This window comes from Balaenoptera musculus, chromosome X (genome assembly GCF_009873245.2).
Source record: "Balaenoptera musculus isolate JJ_BM4_2016_0621 chromosome X, mBalMus1.pri.v3, whole genome shotgun sequence".
Classification (NCBI taxonomy): domain Eukaryota; kingdom Metazoa; phylum Chordata; class Mammalia; order Artiodactyla; family Balaenopteridae; genus Balaenoptera; species Balaenoptera musculus.
Genome location: NC_045806.1, coordinates 127,927,323 through 127,945,400, shown reverse-complemented (window position 1 = coordinate 127,945,400; position 18,078 = coordinate 127,927,323). Strand labels below are relative to the sequence as shown.

Here is an 18,078-nt window from a genome sequence, read left to right as displayed (position 1 = left end):
TTTTGTATTTGGGGGGGGGGGAATATATACCCAGAAGTGAAATTACTGAATCATATTTTTAATTTTTGAGGAACCTCCATACTGTTTTCCATAGCAGCTGCACCAATTTACATTCTCACCAACAGTGTAAGAGGGTTCCCTTTTCTCCACATCCTCACCAAATTTGTTACTTGTGTTCTTTTGATGATGGCCATTCTAACAGGTGTGAGGTGATGTCTCATTGTGGTATTGATTTGCATTTACTTGCTGATTAGTGATGTTGAGCATCTTTTCATCTATCTGTTGGACACCTGTATGTCTTCTTTGGGAAAATGTCTATTAAGGTCCTCTGCCCATTTTTTAATCAGGTTGTTTGTTTTTTTGCTGTTGAGTTGTATTTGTTATTTGTATATTTTGGATATGAACCTATTGTCAGATGTATCATTTGAAAATATCTTCTCCCATTCAGTAGGCTACCCTTTTGTTTTATTGATAGTTCCCTTTGCTGTGCAAAAGCTTTTTAGTTTGATGTGGTCCCTTTTATTTAATTTTTGTTTTTCTTTCTCTTGCCTGAGGAGACATAACCAAAAAATATTGTTAAGACCCATGTCAAAGAATATACTGTGTATGTTTTCTTCTGGGAGTTTTATGGTTTCAGGTCTTGTACTTGAATTTCATCCATTTTGAATTTGTTTTTGTATATGGTGTGAGAAAGTAGTCCTGTTTGATTCTTTTGCATGTATCTGTCCAGTTTTCCCAACACCATTTATTGAAGAAGCTGTCTTTTCTCCGTTGTATATTCTTGCCTCCTTTGTCGTAGATTAATCGACCATATAAGTATGGATTTATTTATGGGGGCTATTCTGTTCCATTAATCTATGTGTCTGTTTTTGTGCCACTACCACACTACTTTGATTAGAGTATAGTTTGAAATCAGGGAGTGTGATTCCTCCAGCTTTGTTCTCCATTTTCTTTTTCTTTCTTTCTTTTTATTTTTTTGGCTGTGCGCTGGCTTTCTCTAGTTGCGGCGAATGGGGGCTACTCTTCGTAGCGGTGTGTGGGCTTCTCATTGCAGTGGTTTCTCTTGTTGCGGAGCACGGGCTCTAGGCGCAAGGGCTTCAGTAGTTGTGGCTCGCGGGCTTCAGTAGTTGTGACACGCAGGCTCAGTAGTTGTGGCGCACGGGCTTAGTTGCTCCGCGGCACGTGGGATCTTCCCGGACCAGGGCTCGAACCCGTGTCCCCTGCATTGGCAGGTGGATTCTTAACCACTGCGCCACCAGGGAAGTCCCTGTTCTATTTTTTAAAATTTGATGAAGCACTTCAGTAGTCAGGGTACCGTGAAAACCACATGACCACCATATAAAAATCATCTTAAAATGGTAGAGAATATAGTTTTAAATGTATTTTTTAAATCTAAAACTCAACTGCCAAGAAAGGAAAGGGGATCTCTCGGGCCAAAAGTATTGAGAAATTGCAAATCCTGAGGATCAATAGGAATTACAAAAAGTAAAATCACATATAGAAGTAAGTCGTTATTAGAAATATTAGATTTCACATATAAAATAACTATGTTTTATATATTTAAAAAAGAAGATGAGGAGTTGAAAGTTGGACTGAGTCACAAGATGCTATTTAAAAATGACCAGGTGGAGTAGAAAAGACCATTTAGAACTTCTAGACATAAAAATAGGGATGTAATTAGAAACTCAATGGGTGAGTTAAACAGACTAAACCCAGAGAGTAATGTAGTGAACCAGAATATAGTTTTGAAGTTACTGATAAGTCAGGACAAGGAGATAAAAACATAAACAAAGTTGAGAAATGGAAGATAGCATGAGAAGGTCAAACATTTGTCCAGTCGGCCTTACAGAAGGAGATAATAGGGAAAAATAGAGAAGCGGTATGTGAAGGGATAATGTCAGTTTCTCACAGTTCATGAAAGACACCAATCCTCAGTCCAAAGACTCACAAATAGTTCACTGTAGTCAGATGTTAGTGGTAGAATGTGGATGGTAGGTATATGGGTGTTCATAGCATATCTTCTTCAATTTGGCTGATTATTAGAAAGTTTTCATAATAATAAATTGAAGAAATAAACCCCATGAAAGGAAAATGAATAAAAGTGAGAACAGAAATTAACAAAATAAACAGCAAAATTAGAATCACCACCGACCTAATTTGCTCTTTTAAGAGATTAAAATTGAACGCAACCAATCAAGAGAAAGCAATGCATGCAAATAAACAATATTAAGAATGCAAAGGAGGTAATAATTGCAAATACATCAGAGATTAATGACGTGAGAATAGTATGAACAACTTCATATTGAGTGAATTTGAAAACTTTAGTGAAAACAGGCAAATTCTCCGAAAAATATTATTAAAAACTGACTCAAGTAAAAACAGAAAACACAAATTATTAGAGAAACTGAATACGTAGGGAAGTTTTGACTACAAAGGATCACGAGGCCCCCAAAACTTTACAGAAACCTTCTATCAAAAGGGAGCGATCATTGCAGTCTTACACAAGCACCTCCAGGGAAAGGCAAAAAGAGGAAATACTACACAGCTTATTTTGTAAGGCTAAAATAACTTGATACCAAAACAAAGAGCACTAACACAAGTCGAAAGTTATATATCAATCTCACTCATTCATGCAGGTTAAAATTCCTAAGCAAGAATAAGTCCAACCAAATCTTGCACGTGAATGTTCATAGCATCATTCTTCATAATGGCCAACGAGCGAAAGCAACCGAAGTGTTCACCAAATGCTGAACGGGTGAATAAAATGTGGTATGGCTACACAATGGAGTGTTATGCAGCCATACCATGAAATCAGATCCATGAAACAACAAGGATGAACCTTGCAAACAATACGCTGAGTGAAAGAAGCCAGTCACAAAAGACCACTCCTTTGGATTTCTGGACCCAATTCCAGGATGTGTGTGTGTTGGCTGGGGTGGGTTCCCACATAACACCAAGCAATTCTCGGACACCGGCAGGGTGTCCGAGGAGTCAACTCCATTCTGACCCTTTCTCCCGGGAGATAGCATCCGATTCCACAGGTTACAGGTTCAGTCCTACAGGACCGCCCACCCCTTCCAACTTGAGCTGCTAGTCACCGTCCCAGGTTGTTATCTGTGCTTCTGACTGGCTGGCTACAGATGGGAGGTCCCCACGTCCCCCTCCTTGGGTTTGACTCATTCGCTAGGGCAGCTCACAGAATTCAGGGAAGCACTTACTTACGTTTACCAGTTTATTCTAAAAGGGTATGATAAAGGATGCAGATGAACATCCAGATGGAAGAGAGGCACAGGGCGAGGCATGAGGAAAGGGCCCGGAGCTTCCACGCCGTCACCAGGGGCCACCCTCCCAGCACCCCCGCGTGTTCACCAACCCGGGAGCCCTCTGGACCCAGTCCTCTTGGGTTTTACGGAGGCTTCATTATACAGTGTGACTGGTGAAATCATTGGCCGTTGGTGATGGAGTCAAGCTCCAGCCCCTCCCCACTCCCCAGAGATCGGGTGGGGCCGGGGAGTGGGGCTGAAAGTTCCAAGCTTCCGACCACATGGTTGGTTCTCCTGGCAAGTAGGAGGCACGTTGTTAGGCGCCACCTCGTTCCTGTCATAAGCGACATCTCTGTCATTCTCAACACGTAGGAAATTCGAAGGGTTTTGGGAGCTGTGACCCAGGAATTGTGGACTGAAGACCAACTATATATGAGAAATAAACATTTGGTCATCTGAACGACCAAATATATATTTCTTGTAAATCACAGTATCACAACCACGTATTGTATGATTCCATTTGTATGACATGTCTAGAATAGCAAACCTATAGAGACAGAAATTAGATTCGTGGTGGTTGCCTAGAGCTTGGGGAGAGACTGGGACTAGGGGATGACGGCTAAGGGGTGCAGGATTTCGTTTTGGGGCGATGAAAATATTCTAAAATTGAGGTGATGATTGCACAAACATGTGAATATCCTAAGCACCACCGAATTGTACACTTTAAGTGAGCGAATTGCATGGTATGGAATTCTACCTCAGCAAAGCTGTTTACAAAAGGAATCCTAAAGATTTTAGTAAAATAAGTTCAGCACTTTATAAAACTGAAAATGTGCATGAACGGGCTTCCCTGGTGGCGCAGTGGTTAAGAATCCGCCTGCCAATGCAGGGGACACGGGTTCGAGCCCTGGTCGGGGAAGATCCCACATGCCGCGGAGAAACGAAGCCCGTGCGCCACAACTACTGAGCCCGCGTGCCACAACTACTGAGCCGCTGTGCCACAACTACTGAAGCCCACGCTCCTAGAGCCCGTGCTCCCCAACAAGAGAAGCCACCGCAATGAGAAGCCCGTGCAGCGCAGGGAAGAGTAGCCCCCGCTCGCCTCAACTAGACAAAGCCCGCACGCAGCGACGAACACCCAACGCAGCCAAAGATAAATAAATTAATTAATTAATTTAAAAATATGCACGAACAAGTCGGAATTTTTCCAGGTACGCAAAGTGGGTTTAACATTTGAGAACCTGTTCATGGGCATCTCGGTAAAGACGGCAGATTGACCACGGACTTCTGTGTTCCCTGCGTCCCAAACCAGCCTCTAAAATCACAGTGAAGGATTTGTTAAAGGCATAAACCCACGCGGCTGTGAAGAACTGAAGAAGACAACACAGTAACGTATTGGAAACTGGAAAGCAGGTGGATTTGTAGTAAATGATGTATCAGACCCAAGAGAGTTGAATCCTAAATACACTGCGGGGGAAGGCAAGACCCCCACTCCCCGGAGGCTGACCTCTGTGACTTCCCCTCTCCTACTTCACACAAAAGATGAAGTGTAGTCTCTGGAGAGAGTAAAACAAGGGGTCTCTGCCCTGGGGGATGCTAGACACATCTGACCGAGCATACTAGGCTAAAAACAACGTAAGTAAATATGCACAATAGACAACGCGAGCCTTTCCCGAGCCCTTTTCCAGCGGCTCTCTTCCAGAATGTTGACAACCAGACCTTTACAATTGGGTCTAGAGATTCGAAGACAGTTCTCTGACCTATTTGAGCAGCCCAAGAGGCAAGACATGGGTCATAATGTTAGGGGCACCCCAAGAAAATCGTCCGGCAAGGTCACCTTGCAGTGAACCCCACAGCTGACAAGCACCACCCATGTAGTCGGAGCTTCGGATCAGCGTTTTGGCCTTTCACTCTTAAATATGAGCAGACAGCCAATGATTTTATCAGACATCTCAGGGAAGCTCTAGCATAAAGACAGAAACCAAACAAACGGGTTGGAAGAAACAAAAACTGTGCCAGAAGGAGAAACATTTTTTTTCAAGTCTCTTATTGTTACAAATACCCCCTGAGAGGTGAGCTGTCAGGGCCATAAATTAAAGGAATCTTCTCAAGTCAGTCAAGCTCATTAACACGTTAAAGGAGAAAAGCGATGTGAGTGTCTCAGATGCAGCAAAAACAGTCAGCAGGACTGACCAGCCAGTCACATATGGGAACGTGATATGTGAACAGAGGCTGCATTCCTGGGGAAAGGAGGGCTGCCCACGTGGGGTACAAACAGAACAAAAGGCAATTAATTGTATCCCTGTGTCACCACCACATGTCAAAATCAGTTGAGGCTAGATTATTACTTAAATGTAAAGGAAAAAACGTTATAACTTAGAAGAAGATGTGGGAAAACAAATTACAACCTCAGCATAGGAAGGACGCTTTAAACAAAATACAAGAGCAAGAAGCTACTCAGGAAAATCTTGATATGTTACATTAAAAGCGAGAACAATTCTTAACTTAAAAAACACCAAGAAAAACCCACTGTAGACTGTGATGGGCTATTAGCAACACACATAACCAACAAATTATTAGTCTCTTAGGTATGTGAGGGAGTACTGAGAAAAATCAGAAAAACACAAACACTTCAGTGTAAAAATTAGCAAAACAAAAACAAACCTAAAACAGATAATTCACAGAAGAGAAAAAAGAAATGACCCGTAAACATATGAAAGGATGGCCCATTAATTCAGTTATCAAGGGCGTGGAAAATCAAATCACAGTGAAGTACCATTTTCCTCACATCAGGCTGGTGATAGTCAAGTTGAAGGGGCCCCCATCCCAGGGACACGCCCTAGAAGTTCTTCCACAGGTGCATGAATGCTCACAGCAGCATTGCTTGTAAGAGCCTCCAAACTGGAAACAACTCAAATGTCTGTTGTTGGTGGAACAGTTAAATAAATTATGCGATGGAATCATGTATGCTAATGAAAATGAATGAAATAGGGCACTGACATGGGTGAATGTGAAGTATGTAAATGGAGCGCAAATTGAAGTCACCAGAAATGCATACAATACGGTCCTATTGATAAAAGTTCAAAACAGGCAAAACAAAACAGTATGTCACTTAAGGACACTCACACATTCATAAAACCATCTTTAAAAACAAAAGTGGTAAACACCAAGTTCAGGATAGCACTCACCCCCTGGGGGGCAAGAAGGCAGCAGTAGAAGGGGGCCCTCGGCATGTGCCGTGTGTGTCGTGTAGCGGTGGTGTAGTCTGAAGCCGGATGGAGACGCCATGGCTGTGTGCTGCACACGTTATCCCTGTTTGTATTGTATAAAGTATCTTTAAATGCACTTGGGAGGTCTTTACGAAAGCTTTCGTAAGTGTGATTGACCTTTTCAGGATTTAAAGTCTCTAAGGTATCATGGGCCTGTCAGATCCGTGAAATGATTTCTCCTTGGGGGAGATTTTGGCCAGCTGCTTCAATGGTGAGTGAAGGCATAGCTTCATGTGAAGGCCAACTGGGCTGTACTGTATTTCAAAGCCAGCTCTCCTTCCGAGGTGCAGGCCGAGCTGCACAGGACTCGTCGGGCCGCTGTTGTCCGACGGCAGCTGCTCTTCCCCTGGGCGGCCCGGCCCGAAACTGGTAACGCGCATCCTGTGACGTTGGTTTCTAGGAGGAGCACGGAGAAGCCAACTTGCTGAGCAGTGGAGCCCTGACGTGGACGAGGAAATTCAGCCTGGATTATTTAGCCCTGGACTTCAACTCAGCGTCACCAGCCCCTGTGCAGCAGGTAGGAAGTACTCTGTGTCTGAGAATTCCCAGGAGATTCCATTTCGGTTTGGATTTTGTTTCGATGATTCCACCATGGCTGTTCTCTTTGCAAAGTCTGAGACATACAGACACGTACAGTGAAGAGTCTTAAAATCAGCCCTAACTCTGCCGCCCAGAAGTCCTGGTGTATTTCCCTCGGGGGGAACGTTCTTTGCATGTCTATGTGTAAATGGACGTAGTCTTCGTGCTCTTCAAAATTCGGACCATAAGGTTTGTTGAGAAATTGCTCTGGCAGAGATGAGGGTGGGGTAAAGTGTAGTCCAGGCATAGGAAGGGCCTGCTGAGGGAAGAAGTAACAGCCCCGTTTGGCTAGACTCTGGGGAGTGGTGACGGGAGCTGTCAGCTGGCTTTGAAACAGCTCCGTCAAGGGCCTCAGGCGCCAGGTTGGGCAGTTTTGACTCCTCTGAGTAGTATTCTTGTCTGTGGAGTGGTCAGCAGAAATAACACCTATGTTGAAGCCTGTCGTGAGGATTCAGTGAGTTAATACGTGTAAGGGACCTTAGCCACTGACTGTTGTCACTCACTGCACAGGGGAAGCCATGGAATGAGCGGCTGGTAAGCAGTGGACAACGGCTAAGTATTTCTTAGCAAGGGATGGTCGTAGTCTAGACTGCGCTAACAGTGTATTATTGTTTGATGAGAAAAATCACTTGCTGAACAGAATATACAGGGTAATTTCACTTGTGTGTGTGGAGAAAAGAAGAGTCTGGGAGGCTTCCCTTCCCTTTTGCTGAATGAGCTCCCACTTGCCCTTTACCTTTCGTTTCATTCCACAAACCTAAAATGATAGTCCAGCAAAGCTGGTCAGCGGGCTAGACAGAGAAGCACAGACGGTGCATTAGCCAGTTCTGGTCGGCTGTGCAGTGAAGACAAGCCCCGAATCTCTGCGGCTTTCGACCGCAAAGGCTTCTCAGTTGTCGCCTGTGGGACAGTCCGTCACGGTCCCCACGTGACGCATGCCGGCGTCCTGGCAGGGGAAAAAGGGAGAGTGCAGGATCGCAGGACGCCTCTCTTCTCTTTAGGAGGGGCACCCGTCACCCCACTCACGTTATACTGGTCAAGGCGAGTCAGCTGGCTAGGGCCAAGTTGAAGGGAGCAGAGGTGAGGAGAGATTCACGCACATTCACACGCAGCGTGACACTTCTGCAAGTGACGACCCAGGAGGGAGGGCCAGCCAATACTCGACACTGTAAGCCACCAGAGACTGACTGACATTGTGCCGAATTTTTAAATTGGATGTAACGAAAGCTTTCTGTTCTCCCCCTTCAGAAACTCCTCTTCTCAGAGGAGCAGAGAGTAGACTACGTGCAAGTGGACGAGCAGAAGACGCAAGCTCTGCAGAGCACAAAGCAGGAGTGGACGGACGAGAGGCAGTCCAAAGCGTGACGGCGCTGGGCTGCGGGCAGGGGCTCTGAGGGGGGCCGGCCCTCGTCAGCGGCCGCGCTCGCCCCTGCCGAGCCTCAGGCCGGTGCGCCGGGACGTAGACAGCTCCATCCCGGCAGGGTGGGAGCCACCAAAGCAAAAGAGGCGTCAGAAATCTTCTCCAGTGGAGCCTTTGACGTGCAGATTGGAGCCAACGGGATGACATCTTTTGACTCCAGCGCCTGAAGTCTCGACCTCTGTCCTGTGCTTCCGCTGGAATCATGAATGATCCGAGGAGAGACGCGCCTGGACACCATCTCGTCCCCACCCCTGAGGACACAGTGCAAGACACCAAGCCTAGGGATGGTGGCAGGAAGACAATGCCAGTGACAGGAGCATTGAGTCCCGAGGTCCGGCATGAGCATATCAGATGACCCCCGGTGGCTCTAGGGACATCGTTGTGCTTAAGCAGCTGCCTGTGGCCGGGTGTCCCTTTGCTGTTGGCCTTTTCCCGGCATGCTTTCACACGCACCGTCTCATCTCTTCCCCTCAAAGACCTCGGAAGCTAGGCTTGGCGGCGATCACTGCTCCCACGTCGAGGAAAACAATACCAAGAACCAGAGAAGGGAACGCTTGGCCCAGGATGACTCATGGAGTGAGACAGCGAGTCCGGCTCCTTCCGCCGTCTAATGCTGCCTCAGTCACTTAGGGTAACTTCGGAGACGCGTGGGAGACACGTGCAGACACGGGATGACTCATCATCTCCTCTCCCTTTCATAGGATTTTGAGCAGGTGCTTTTCCACTTGAAAGGTATGCCTGTCGAGCCAGGGTTTCTTTGTGTGGTGTCCAAACGGGGCACTCTAGCGTAATCAGCAGTTACCATTAGAGACACCTCCCGACAATCAGTGTGAAATCCATGCTTGGTTCACATGGTCCCCTTGCCACGTGTGTCCCATGAGCTGGCTAGTGCTGGCAGAAGAGCCTTTGCCACCCCGGGGAAAGCTATCCCTGGCCACACACTCTGCTGGACTCAAGCTTCTGAGTGATTGTTATGACCCAAAAAACAACAACAAACAAACCAACCAAAAACCGGTGACTTCAAGTCTCGGGTTTCCCGGCTAATGTTTCCCTTCTGCTTTAGTGGTGACTAGCTCTGGAGCGTGCACACGTTCCCACCATGCAATGAGGGCATCTTGTCACCCCTTCCTTCCTGGGGCACTGGGGTTCAGGGGACCCAGACGACAGGCTCGATTGGGCACGGAGTTTTACTTAATGCCCCTACCTGATCCTTCTGAGCACCTGCAGCCAGAAGACAAATCTGAACAACTGGGTAGTCGGCAGGTTCTGGCCCACTGTTCGGCCACGGTGTCTCATATACGGGATGGATCACATAGGCGGGCAGGTCTGCGGCAGCCAGGGTTAGGCAGGGCAACTGTAGGCTTTGCTGCAGGGTTTCAGGGTCTCGAACTGCTCCGAAGGTAAGTGCCAAAATCTTGGTTTTTCAGACCAGAAAAGAAGTAATTTTGGTGTTCAAAGCAGCACGGTCTGGTGACATCATTTTCTTCCCAGAGCAAGACGGGCGGCAATTGCCAAGGGCTTGGACTGAGTTAAGAGTCCTTAGTGAGCCTGGATGGAGCCACGAGAGGGCTCCCTGAGCCCACGGCCTGCTCCCCGGCCAGAGCCTGTAAGGAGCTGCCTTCTTCCTTCTGTGACTTGCAAGGAGTCACAGAGCCTCAGGCAGGAATCCAGGGCTACGGACTGCCAGTTCCCATAGATGGTGGCTTCCCTATGTGTGGGCCACCTGTGTTTAGGTCACTGATTGCCTGACAAAGGCCAGTGCAGAAAAACTGTTCGTCCAAGTGTCAAGTACCTCAGCAGACTGAGGATAGATTGGAATAGTAAAGGCAGCTGAAATTTTGTCGGCAGTGAAATGTCATCCAGTTGACCAAAAAACAAAAATCTGTTTCTACAAAACGTTTCCAGGGACATACTTACTGCACGAAACAATAGACACTTGAGCAGTGTGACTTGTTTGGAAGTGATTAGGGATTTAAAGAAATATGACTTCGCCAGGGCGTATAGGATTATGTCTTGGGTGTATGGGATTCCCAGGGTGTATGGGATTAGGTCTCGCTCTGATAAAACTGCTAATGGATAGCTACACAAAGGCATAATGATTCAGGGACACAAAATACAGATAGTTTTGAGCTGACGGCAGCATATGCTCCTGGGAAAGGCACCGTAAATCACAACGATGCCGGCCAAATCTTGTTTTCCGGCAGAGGTAATCCACGTGTAATGGAGGGCTATGATTCTGATGGGGTCTGAGGGATTTTTGTGTTTTTTTTTTTACCAGAAATGATCCCAGATACCACTCCAAGTCAAGTACACATGGCATGTCTGTACACTGCGCAGAGTACACCTTTCTAGAAGATCTGGGAATCAACAGGACAGTGCAGCCATTAATCTCGCATTATTTTCTGTAGCTCCTTTTTGCTCCGTTTCCTTCCGTCTCCTTTCATTAGGAAATACTTCCAGATCAGGGGTTTTGTCATGCAGAAAGGGGGACCGAAGGGTCTCAAGCCTAAGTCCACAGGCCCAGGAACGTTGGGAGTTAAGCTTTCCTCGCGGAGGGAGGAGCCCTGAGGCCCAGCACACAGCCTGGCTACAAGCGCATGGTGTGACCCTGGGGACTCAGTGTCCAGGCCACTTCGCCACGCAGCAAACAGCAGCTGAGTCGTGGCCGTTGGGTCCGGGTCGAGACTGATGGCTCCCCTTAGGCCTGGCCTCCCCCCTCTCAAGGCCTCCTCCTCGGGCCCCGTTCAAACCACCTTTGTATCCACAACCGTGCAGATGTTTAACAATTCACTACGCTTTTACTATTTCATGTCTGGCATTAATAAAAGTCTTATAAGGAGAGGAATCGTGACCTAAGTGCCCTCTTATTTAAGTGACGACATCTGAAAAACTACGGGACACATTCTGAAACCTGAATAAGTGGAAGTAGACTTCACTGCCATTTTCAAGTACAACAGACTTCACCTGACTCCCATGGCATGACCTGCATCCATGTTACTTCGCTGCAAACGGTTGAGCGGGTGGCTGTAAGCAGCGCCGCTCCTGCTCAGCCAAACCACATCTTGACACCTGGGTCAGCAACTAGCTCCGATCATTGGCAGTAAAGTTACCGGCTCTGCCAGATACCACGTATAACACCACCGTTGTCATTACTGACATTAAAAAGCAACAGCGCCCAGCTTGCTTCTCCCCAGAGGGGGTCTCTTGTGCCACCGCCTCCCTTTTCCCTATGGCTGAGACTCCCAGTTGCCCTGGCTGCCAGGTCAGCAGCATCTCTAGGCCACGATGTGAGGCAGAGACCACCAGAATAGCAGGGGCTCAGGTCTGGGGAAAACAGGCCAAAAGCAGAGACCCTACAGCCAACGGGAGTCCTGGTGCTGAGAGGAAGGAGGAGAAGCCACGTGAAATTCCTCCCCCTGGTCAAGTACGAGGCTGATTACCATGAACGCTTTTTCCTGACACACACTCCAGACCGAGCCCTTGACCTAAAGGAGAGCAGGTCGGCCCACAGGGCTAACCTCAGAAGCAGGGGCCGGGAAACCTGACCTAAAGGTCTCTGAGCCCCAGGCCCCTCGTGCTCTGGCCTCTTTACTTCAGCAGACAGCTCCCTAAGTTGCCAGCTTTCTACTTCTTTATTTTCCTTGATCTTAAATTGCATTTGTCGTTATCATTTCCTTATTTTAATTGTCATTTGTTGTTATAAATTTAGTTTTTATTTTCTGCAACTGAGAGCGAGTGGCAGTGGTGGAGGCTGGAGCAGGGGGCCCGACGGGAGACAGCAGAGCTGAGACGCACACTCCCCGCCACGGGCACTTCACCGACGGCAGAGGGGGGGCTGGAGAGCCGCGGGGACGGTCAAGGCTGCCAGGTCACTGGAGCTCCACGGGGATGGTAACGAACCTGAGCCCACTCTGCCGCCGCGTACGGACACCGGCTCCTGGGGGAGCTCCATGGGGAAGGCAGAGCGATCCATGGCACGCGTCCCCTCTGCCTTATCAGAGCCATTTGGCTTCTGTCCAGCACTGTTGTTTTGGTCTTGGTTTCATGGTCGAAACCTCCATTTCCATGAGTTGTATCTTTTGCTTACCTTTGTATGAACAATTGCATCCTAACTGTTTCATATCTGTCTTGAAATTTTAAATCATTTCCATTGTTTAGGTCTTCAACATGAGACTTTTAATTCACTTTCATACTCTACGGTGGTAGGAGTCAGAATAGTGGTTATCTCTATGGGGAAGAGGCAGGAAATAAAAAGTCAACTTGTGGGCTTCCCTGGTGGCGCAGTGGTTGAGAGTCTGCCTGCCAGTGCAGGGGACGCGGGTTCGGGCCCTGGTCTGGGAGGATCCCACGTGCCGCGGAGCGGCTGGGCCCGTGAGCCACAGTTGCTGAGCCTGCGCGTCTGGAGCCTGTGCTCCGCAACAAGAGAGGCCGCGATAGTGGGAGGCCCACGCACCGTGATGAAGAGTGGCCCCCGCTTGCCGCAACTGGAGAAAGCCCTCGCACAGAAACGAAGACCCAACACAGCCAAAAATAAATAAATAAATAAATTTAAAATAAATGTGATTTGAATAAAATATAAAATCTGGTTTAAAAAAAAAAAAAAGGATTCCTTCTTAAAAAAAAAAAAAGTCAACTTGTAAATTCTACTGTACTAGAGAAGGTGATGAGTGGTGTGGAAAAGAACAGCATGAAGAGGATTGGCTGCACGCTGCGCTGTTGGTGGCCGCAGGAAGAAGTAGGGTGAGAAGATGAGATCCGGGCAGACTCGCAGGAGATGAGAGAGTCAGCCAGGCGCAGTATTGGAGAGCACATTCAAGGCAGGGAGAACAGACTGTGCAGAAGCCCTAACTCAGTAGAAAACCTGGAATGTTGAGGGCACAGGCAAGAGGCCAGCGTGGCTGGCGTGGAGTGAGCAAGAGAGAGCAGAGGAGGTAAGAGGGGCGATGGGGGATTCACAGATTAGAGTGTGGGGGCTTGCTGGCCGTTACAAGGGCCTCTGGCTTATGTTCTGGGTGAGAATGGAGCCCGTGACGGGACTTAGGCAGGGGAGACGTGATCTGACTTATATTTTGAAAGGCAGGATAACTGTAGCCACCAGAGCTGCTGCGTGCCGGCGGGGGAGATGCTCCTTCATCACCGTCATCGCCATGCCCACCGCCACCATCCCCAGCACCAGCGTCCCCCTCCCTCCAGCCCACGCGGCCAGAGCTCTCTGGGTTCTGTCCCGGCAGACTCCGCTCACGCACATGCAGGAACAGGGACCGGATCTCCCCGCCACTGGCTGGCAAGAATCCCCTAAATGCAGCCAAAAGATATGAAACACAGGCTGTGAAGAAACTGGGCCTCAGGCGAGGGAGGACCCTCACTGACCTCTGGGAGCTGAGACCCCGAAGAGGTGAGCCGTGCAGCTGCCCCAGCTTGCTGTCTACACGGACTGTCCGGACCGAGTCCAGCCGCCTCCCCGGGTCTCGGGGGTGGATCGCAGAGCGCAGGCAGCCGGAGCTGGCGGGTGGAGGACCGGAGAGGACACAGCGGCACAGGGGGAGAACCGTGCCCAAGGGCGGAGGGTCCGCTAGTCCAAACTCCGAATTCGGGTGACATCATATACAGTACTCAGAGGGATCTTGTCCCAGTAGTGTGGAAAACTAAAAGCTGCTCTGCTCCCACCCATAAAGTCTCAAGGCAAGACTCAAAAGGATCAAGCTGTTTCCAAGTAAGTTAACAATATTAGATTTTTTGAAGTTCTGGAATATACTTAGGGAAAAAAATACCCAGCACCCAAGGAAAAGGGTATGCTAAGATTCAGAAAACTCCAGCCCGTTATGAGGAGACAGATCAATTGATAAAAGACATCCCAATCGGAAAGGAAGAAGTAAAATTTTCTCTGCAGACAACGTGATTGTCTATGTAGAAAACCGAATGCAATGTACAAGAGTGAGGAGAACCAGTCAGTGAGTTTAGCAAGATCACAGGGTAAAGGATATCAGAGGGAGCTAACTCCGCCTGCCCAAACGCTCAACTAATTGTTCTTGTACCAGCACTTTTCTGCACTGATCTGAAACAAGTCCAGTCAGCCACAACACTGCTATTTTACTGTGCCTAGGGCTTTTCTATTCTTGTGCAAACCAAGTTTTTAATTTTAGTAGGAAACCAAGCCAATTGTGACAAGGATGTTAGGAAACCAGAAATCTGGTAGTAGGTGTATTTTCTGAAGAGAAATTGTGATAGAGTCTTTGTTTTTTTTTAAAGACAGTCTGTTTCCTCTCTCTCTCTCTCTCTCTCTCTCTCTCTCTCTCTCTCTTTTTTTCCATGCCACGTGGCTTACAGGATCTTAGTTCCCCAACCAGGGATCGAACCCGTGCCCCCTGCAGTGGAAGCACGGTGTCCTAACCACTGGACTGACAGGGAATTCCCTGTGATCAAGAGTCTCAAAAAAGAAATAGAAAAGTAAACATTTAGAGCAATATTTCTAACTTTTGGAATATACTTTAAGGAAATAACCATTCATGGAAAGAATTACATACATGAATTCCATTGAATCGTTAACCGTAGCAATGAAAAAGCTGAAAACAACTTAAATGTTCAATGATTACATTATGATGCATCTTATATACCTTCACTCAATAACATATTTTTGAAGAGTTTTTAGAATGTGGAGAAGCTAGTATGTTAAATGAAAAAAAGTCAGGAAAAAATTTAATGCTAAACTTGATGACTTCTACATTGCATACCGTTATACATTTAGCGTGCAAGTACAACTAAAAAAATAGTTCTAGGGCTTCCCTGGTGGCGCAGTGGTTGAGAATCTTCCTGCCAATGCAGGGGACACGGGTTCGAGCCCTGGACCGGGAAGATCCCACATGCCGCGGAGCAACTGGGCCCGTGAGCCACACCTACTGAGCCTGTACTCCGCAATGGGAGAGGCCACGACAGTGAGAGGCCAGTGCACGGCGATGAAGAGTGGCCCCCGCTCGCCGCAACTAGAGAAAGCCCTCACACAGAAACGAAGACCCAACACAGCCAAAAATAAATAAATAAAATTAAAAAAAAAAAATAGTTCTAAAATGTTGACAGTAGTTAGTGCTGAACATCGGGCTTGATTTTCATTTTCCTAAACTGTCTTCAATTACCTTGTACTACTGGAATATCTGAATTCCAGAACCTTCCCTCCAACACGAGGACAAAGATAAAAAATCCAGAAATGCATCAGCTGAAAAGAAACTGTGACACAAAACAGTAGCCTAGTTTTATTTTCTGCAGTAATACACATTGAAGCATCCCACTCCTCGAGCCGCAGGGAAACCAAACAAGTGAACCAAGAGATACCAAGGGCCAGTACTGGCAAAACATTAAACCCAAATAACAAAGTGGTGATCACTCAAGTTTGAATTCCCTAAGCCTTGCCTAGTAGGGGACACAAGGTTAGCCCTCAGCCCCCTTTCCTTCGCGTAGCCTTTAGGGAGGCGGGAGCCAAAGGTGCTGAATATTCCCAATCACCCGGGAAAGCTGATCGAAGATGGAGTCGATGGAAATTCGGAAGAGATCAAGGTCTTCAGCAGTCCATCTACTACAAGTGAGGGAAAAGGGAAATCAGGTTAAAGGGGAGATCGCTCACGTAGGTCCAGGGCACCAGCCCCCAGCCCCCTCCTTATACCAAGCCCGTATATGGGCGGCCCCATCACAGCACTCTTAAGACAGAGATCAGATCCCAGCACCTGCCACCGACCCCCGCCCACGGCAGACTCTTCTAGAACTCACATAGTTAGGGCACTGCCATTCACTGTATATTCCTCCCGAATCACGCCTGGGTCACGCTGGGCACCTGCGATCAGAGCTCTGTGGGCCATGTGTGCCTCCAGGAGGGATCGGAAAGGCACTGTGAGGTTGCTGGGGGAGACGTGGTTAAGGCACCATCCGCTACTGAATCTGCTGGTATCTCGGGCTTGCCCACACCTCAGAGGCCCGTTTTTACCCCAGGATGAGACCGCCCGGAGCCGCCTCCCTAACCCTTCGGTCCTTCCCCACCCTCCAGGCTCCTCAGGCATTGACAATCCCCTTTCCTGCCAGGCTGCCCGCCCCTGCTGCCCCTGACTGCGCCCTGCGCTCCCCTCCGTCCCCTCCGCCCCCTCCGCAGGCGGCCGCCACGCACCCGGCCACCGCACCGCTGCCCCAGCCCAGGGAGGCTCCACGGAAAGGATACAGCACCAGCCGTCTTCTTCCAGGCCTGACAGCCGCGAGCGCTGCACCTCCACCACGTCTTAGGGCACGTGGCGCCCGCCCACCCCGACGGCCTGCAGCAGGGCCTCTCATCGCTGCTCCTCCTCGGCCAGGCCCACGCCGGGCTTCCGGGCGCCGGGGCCCACCCTCGCCTTCAGGGCTACCTGCTCTTCTCTGGCAACCAGGAGTTCCGGAGCTTTGCTGGCCACCTCGGCCCCCTGCGCCTGCCGCGCTGCCGTCCCCCGGGGCCTGCATGGCCGCCGCGCGTCCCTCTGAGAGCCGAGGAGAGCCTGCGCGCCTCACGCGGCCCCGCCCCTTCGGCCCCGGGACCCCCAGGGCGCCTGCGCAGACACCCCTGACGACGCCTCCCGGCTCCGGATTGGCTGCCACCCTGCCCCCCGCAGGCCGCCCCGGAGGCCCCGTCGGGCTGCACAGACTCAGCTCCGGCGTGAAGCCCCGCTCCTTTCGGGCGCCCCGGATGCGCCTGCGCAGACCGGCCCCTCCTGTCCGGGGCCGGGCGGCGTGGGGCGGGCGCCGAGTGCCCACGGAGTCACCGCCGAGCCGGGAACGCCGCCTTTCCATTCCCGAGGCCTTGACCCGTCTCCCAAACCATCTGCTCCAGGCACTAAGGGCCACCCACGCACCCCCATAGCCCTCCGACCCTGCCCCCCGGTAAAGCCCAGAGTAAACCGCAAACAGCAAGGGAAGCGTAGGACCTCCAAGCAGCGGGGTCTCCGCCGAAAGGGGAGGTCAGGGCTGGTGGGCGTCTTCACTGACCCCATCATGGAGGTGCCACCCGCATGACCTCGTCCAGACCCTATTACCTCCCACAGGCCCGCCTCCAGAGTCCATCCCGTGGGGGGGTTAGGGCTTCCATGGGTGAGCTGGGGCAGGGGTAGGGACTGGACGCTCAGGCCATAGGCCAGCGCTGCTCAGCTAACCCGGGCTAGGTTCCCGTGCGTACTCTTAGCGGGGAGCCGCTGACTTACCTGACCGAACCCAGAAACAGCATCTTTCCTGCCGGAGAGCTGATCCACGTCAGCTGTCCTGAGAGGTGCGCCAGCCAAGGCCTCACAGGTCCCCCCTGGGCCGGCCCGGCCCCTCGCGTCCCAGGGCCAGGAGGTGACACGGGCCGGTCTGGCTTCCTCTCGGCTGTTTGCAGGCCACTCCTCCACCTGCTGGGCTGGTCACCGTCCTTCCGCAGCCCTGCCCTCGGCCCCAGAGGCTGCCCCGAGGTGGACGCTCACTCAGCAGGCGCCCTCGCCCGGGCTGCCAGTGCTGCACTGGTGAAGCTTTAACACTGGCTCTCCAGACGCAGCAGGGGCCCTGC

The 18,078-nt window shown here is 49.8% G+C and overlaps 2 protein-coding genes across 3 annotated transcripts in view; one reads left to right on the top strand and one right to left on the bottom strand.

Moving 5' to 3' along the window:
- GAB3 (GRB2 associated binding protein 3) overlaps window positions 1-11,542 on the top strand; it is a 61,014-nt gene extending 49,472 nt beyond the window's left edge. The window contains exons 9-11 of one of the 2 annotated variants that reach the window (XR_005018262.1): window positions 6,933-7,049; window positions 8,360-9,263; window positions 10,810-11,542. Coding sequence is in view for 1 of the 2 variants with exons in the window: in XM_036839082.1 (XP_036694977.1) it covers window positions 6,933-7,049; window positions 8,360-8,476 (234 nt within the window). In the remaining variant the exon portion in view is untranslated. Of the gene's footprint in view, window positions 1-6,932; window positions 7,050-8,359; window positions 9,813-10,809 lie in introns of those variants that run through there. The other variant, XM_036839082.1, reaches the window with a different exon arrangement.
- Window positions 11,543-15,801: 4,259 nt separating this feature from the next.
- On the bottom strand, window positions 15,802-17,026 carry LOC118889181 (EKC/KEOPS complex subunit LAGE3-like). The gene is made up of 3 exons (XM_036840938.1): window positions 16,732-17,026; window positions 16,290-16,418; window positions 15,802-16,098 (listed from the first exon to the last, which is right to left on the bottom strand). The coding sequence occupies exons 1-3, from the start codon at window positions 17,001-17,003 to the stop codon at window positions 15,987-15,989; spliced, it is 513 nt and encodes a 170-aa protein (XP_036696833.1). The 5' UTR covers window positions 17,004-17,026; the 3' UTR covers window positions 15,802-15,986.
- Window positions 17,027-18,078: the final 1,052 nt, after the last annotated feature.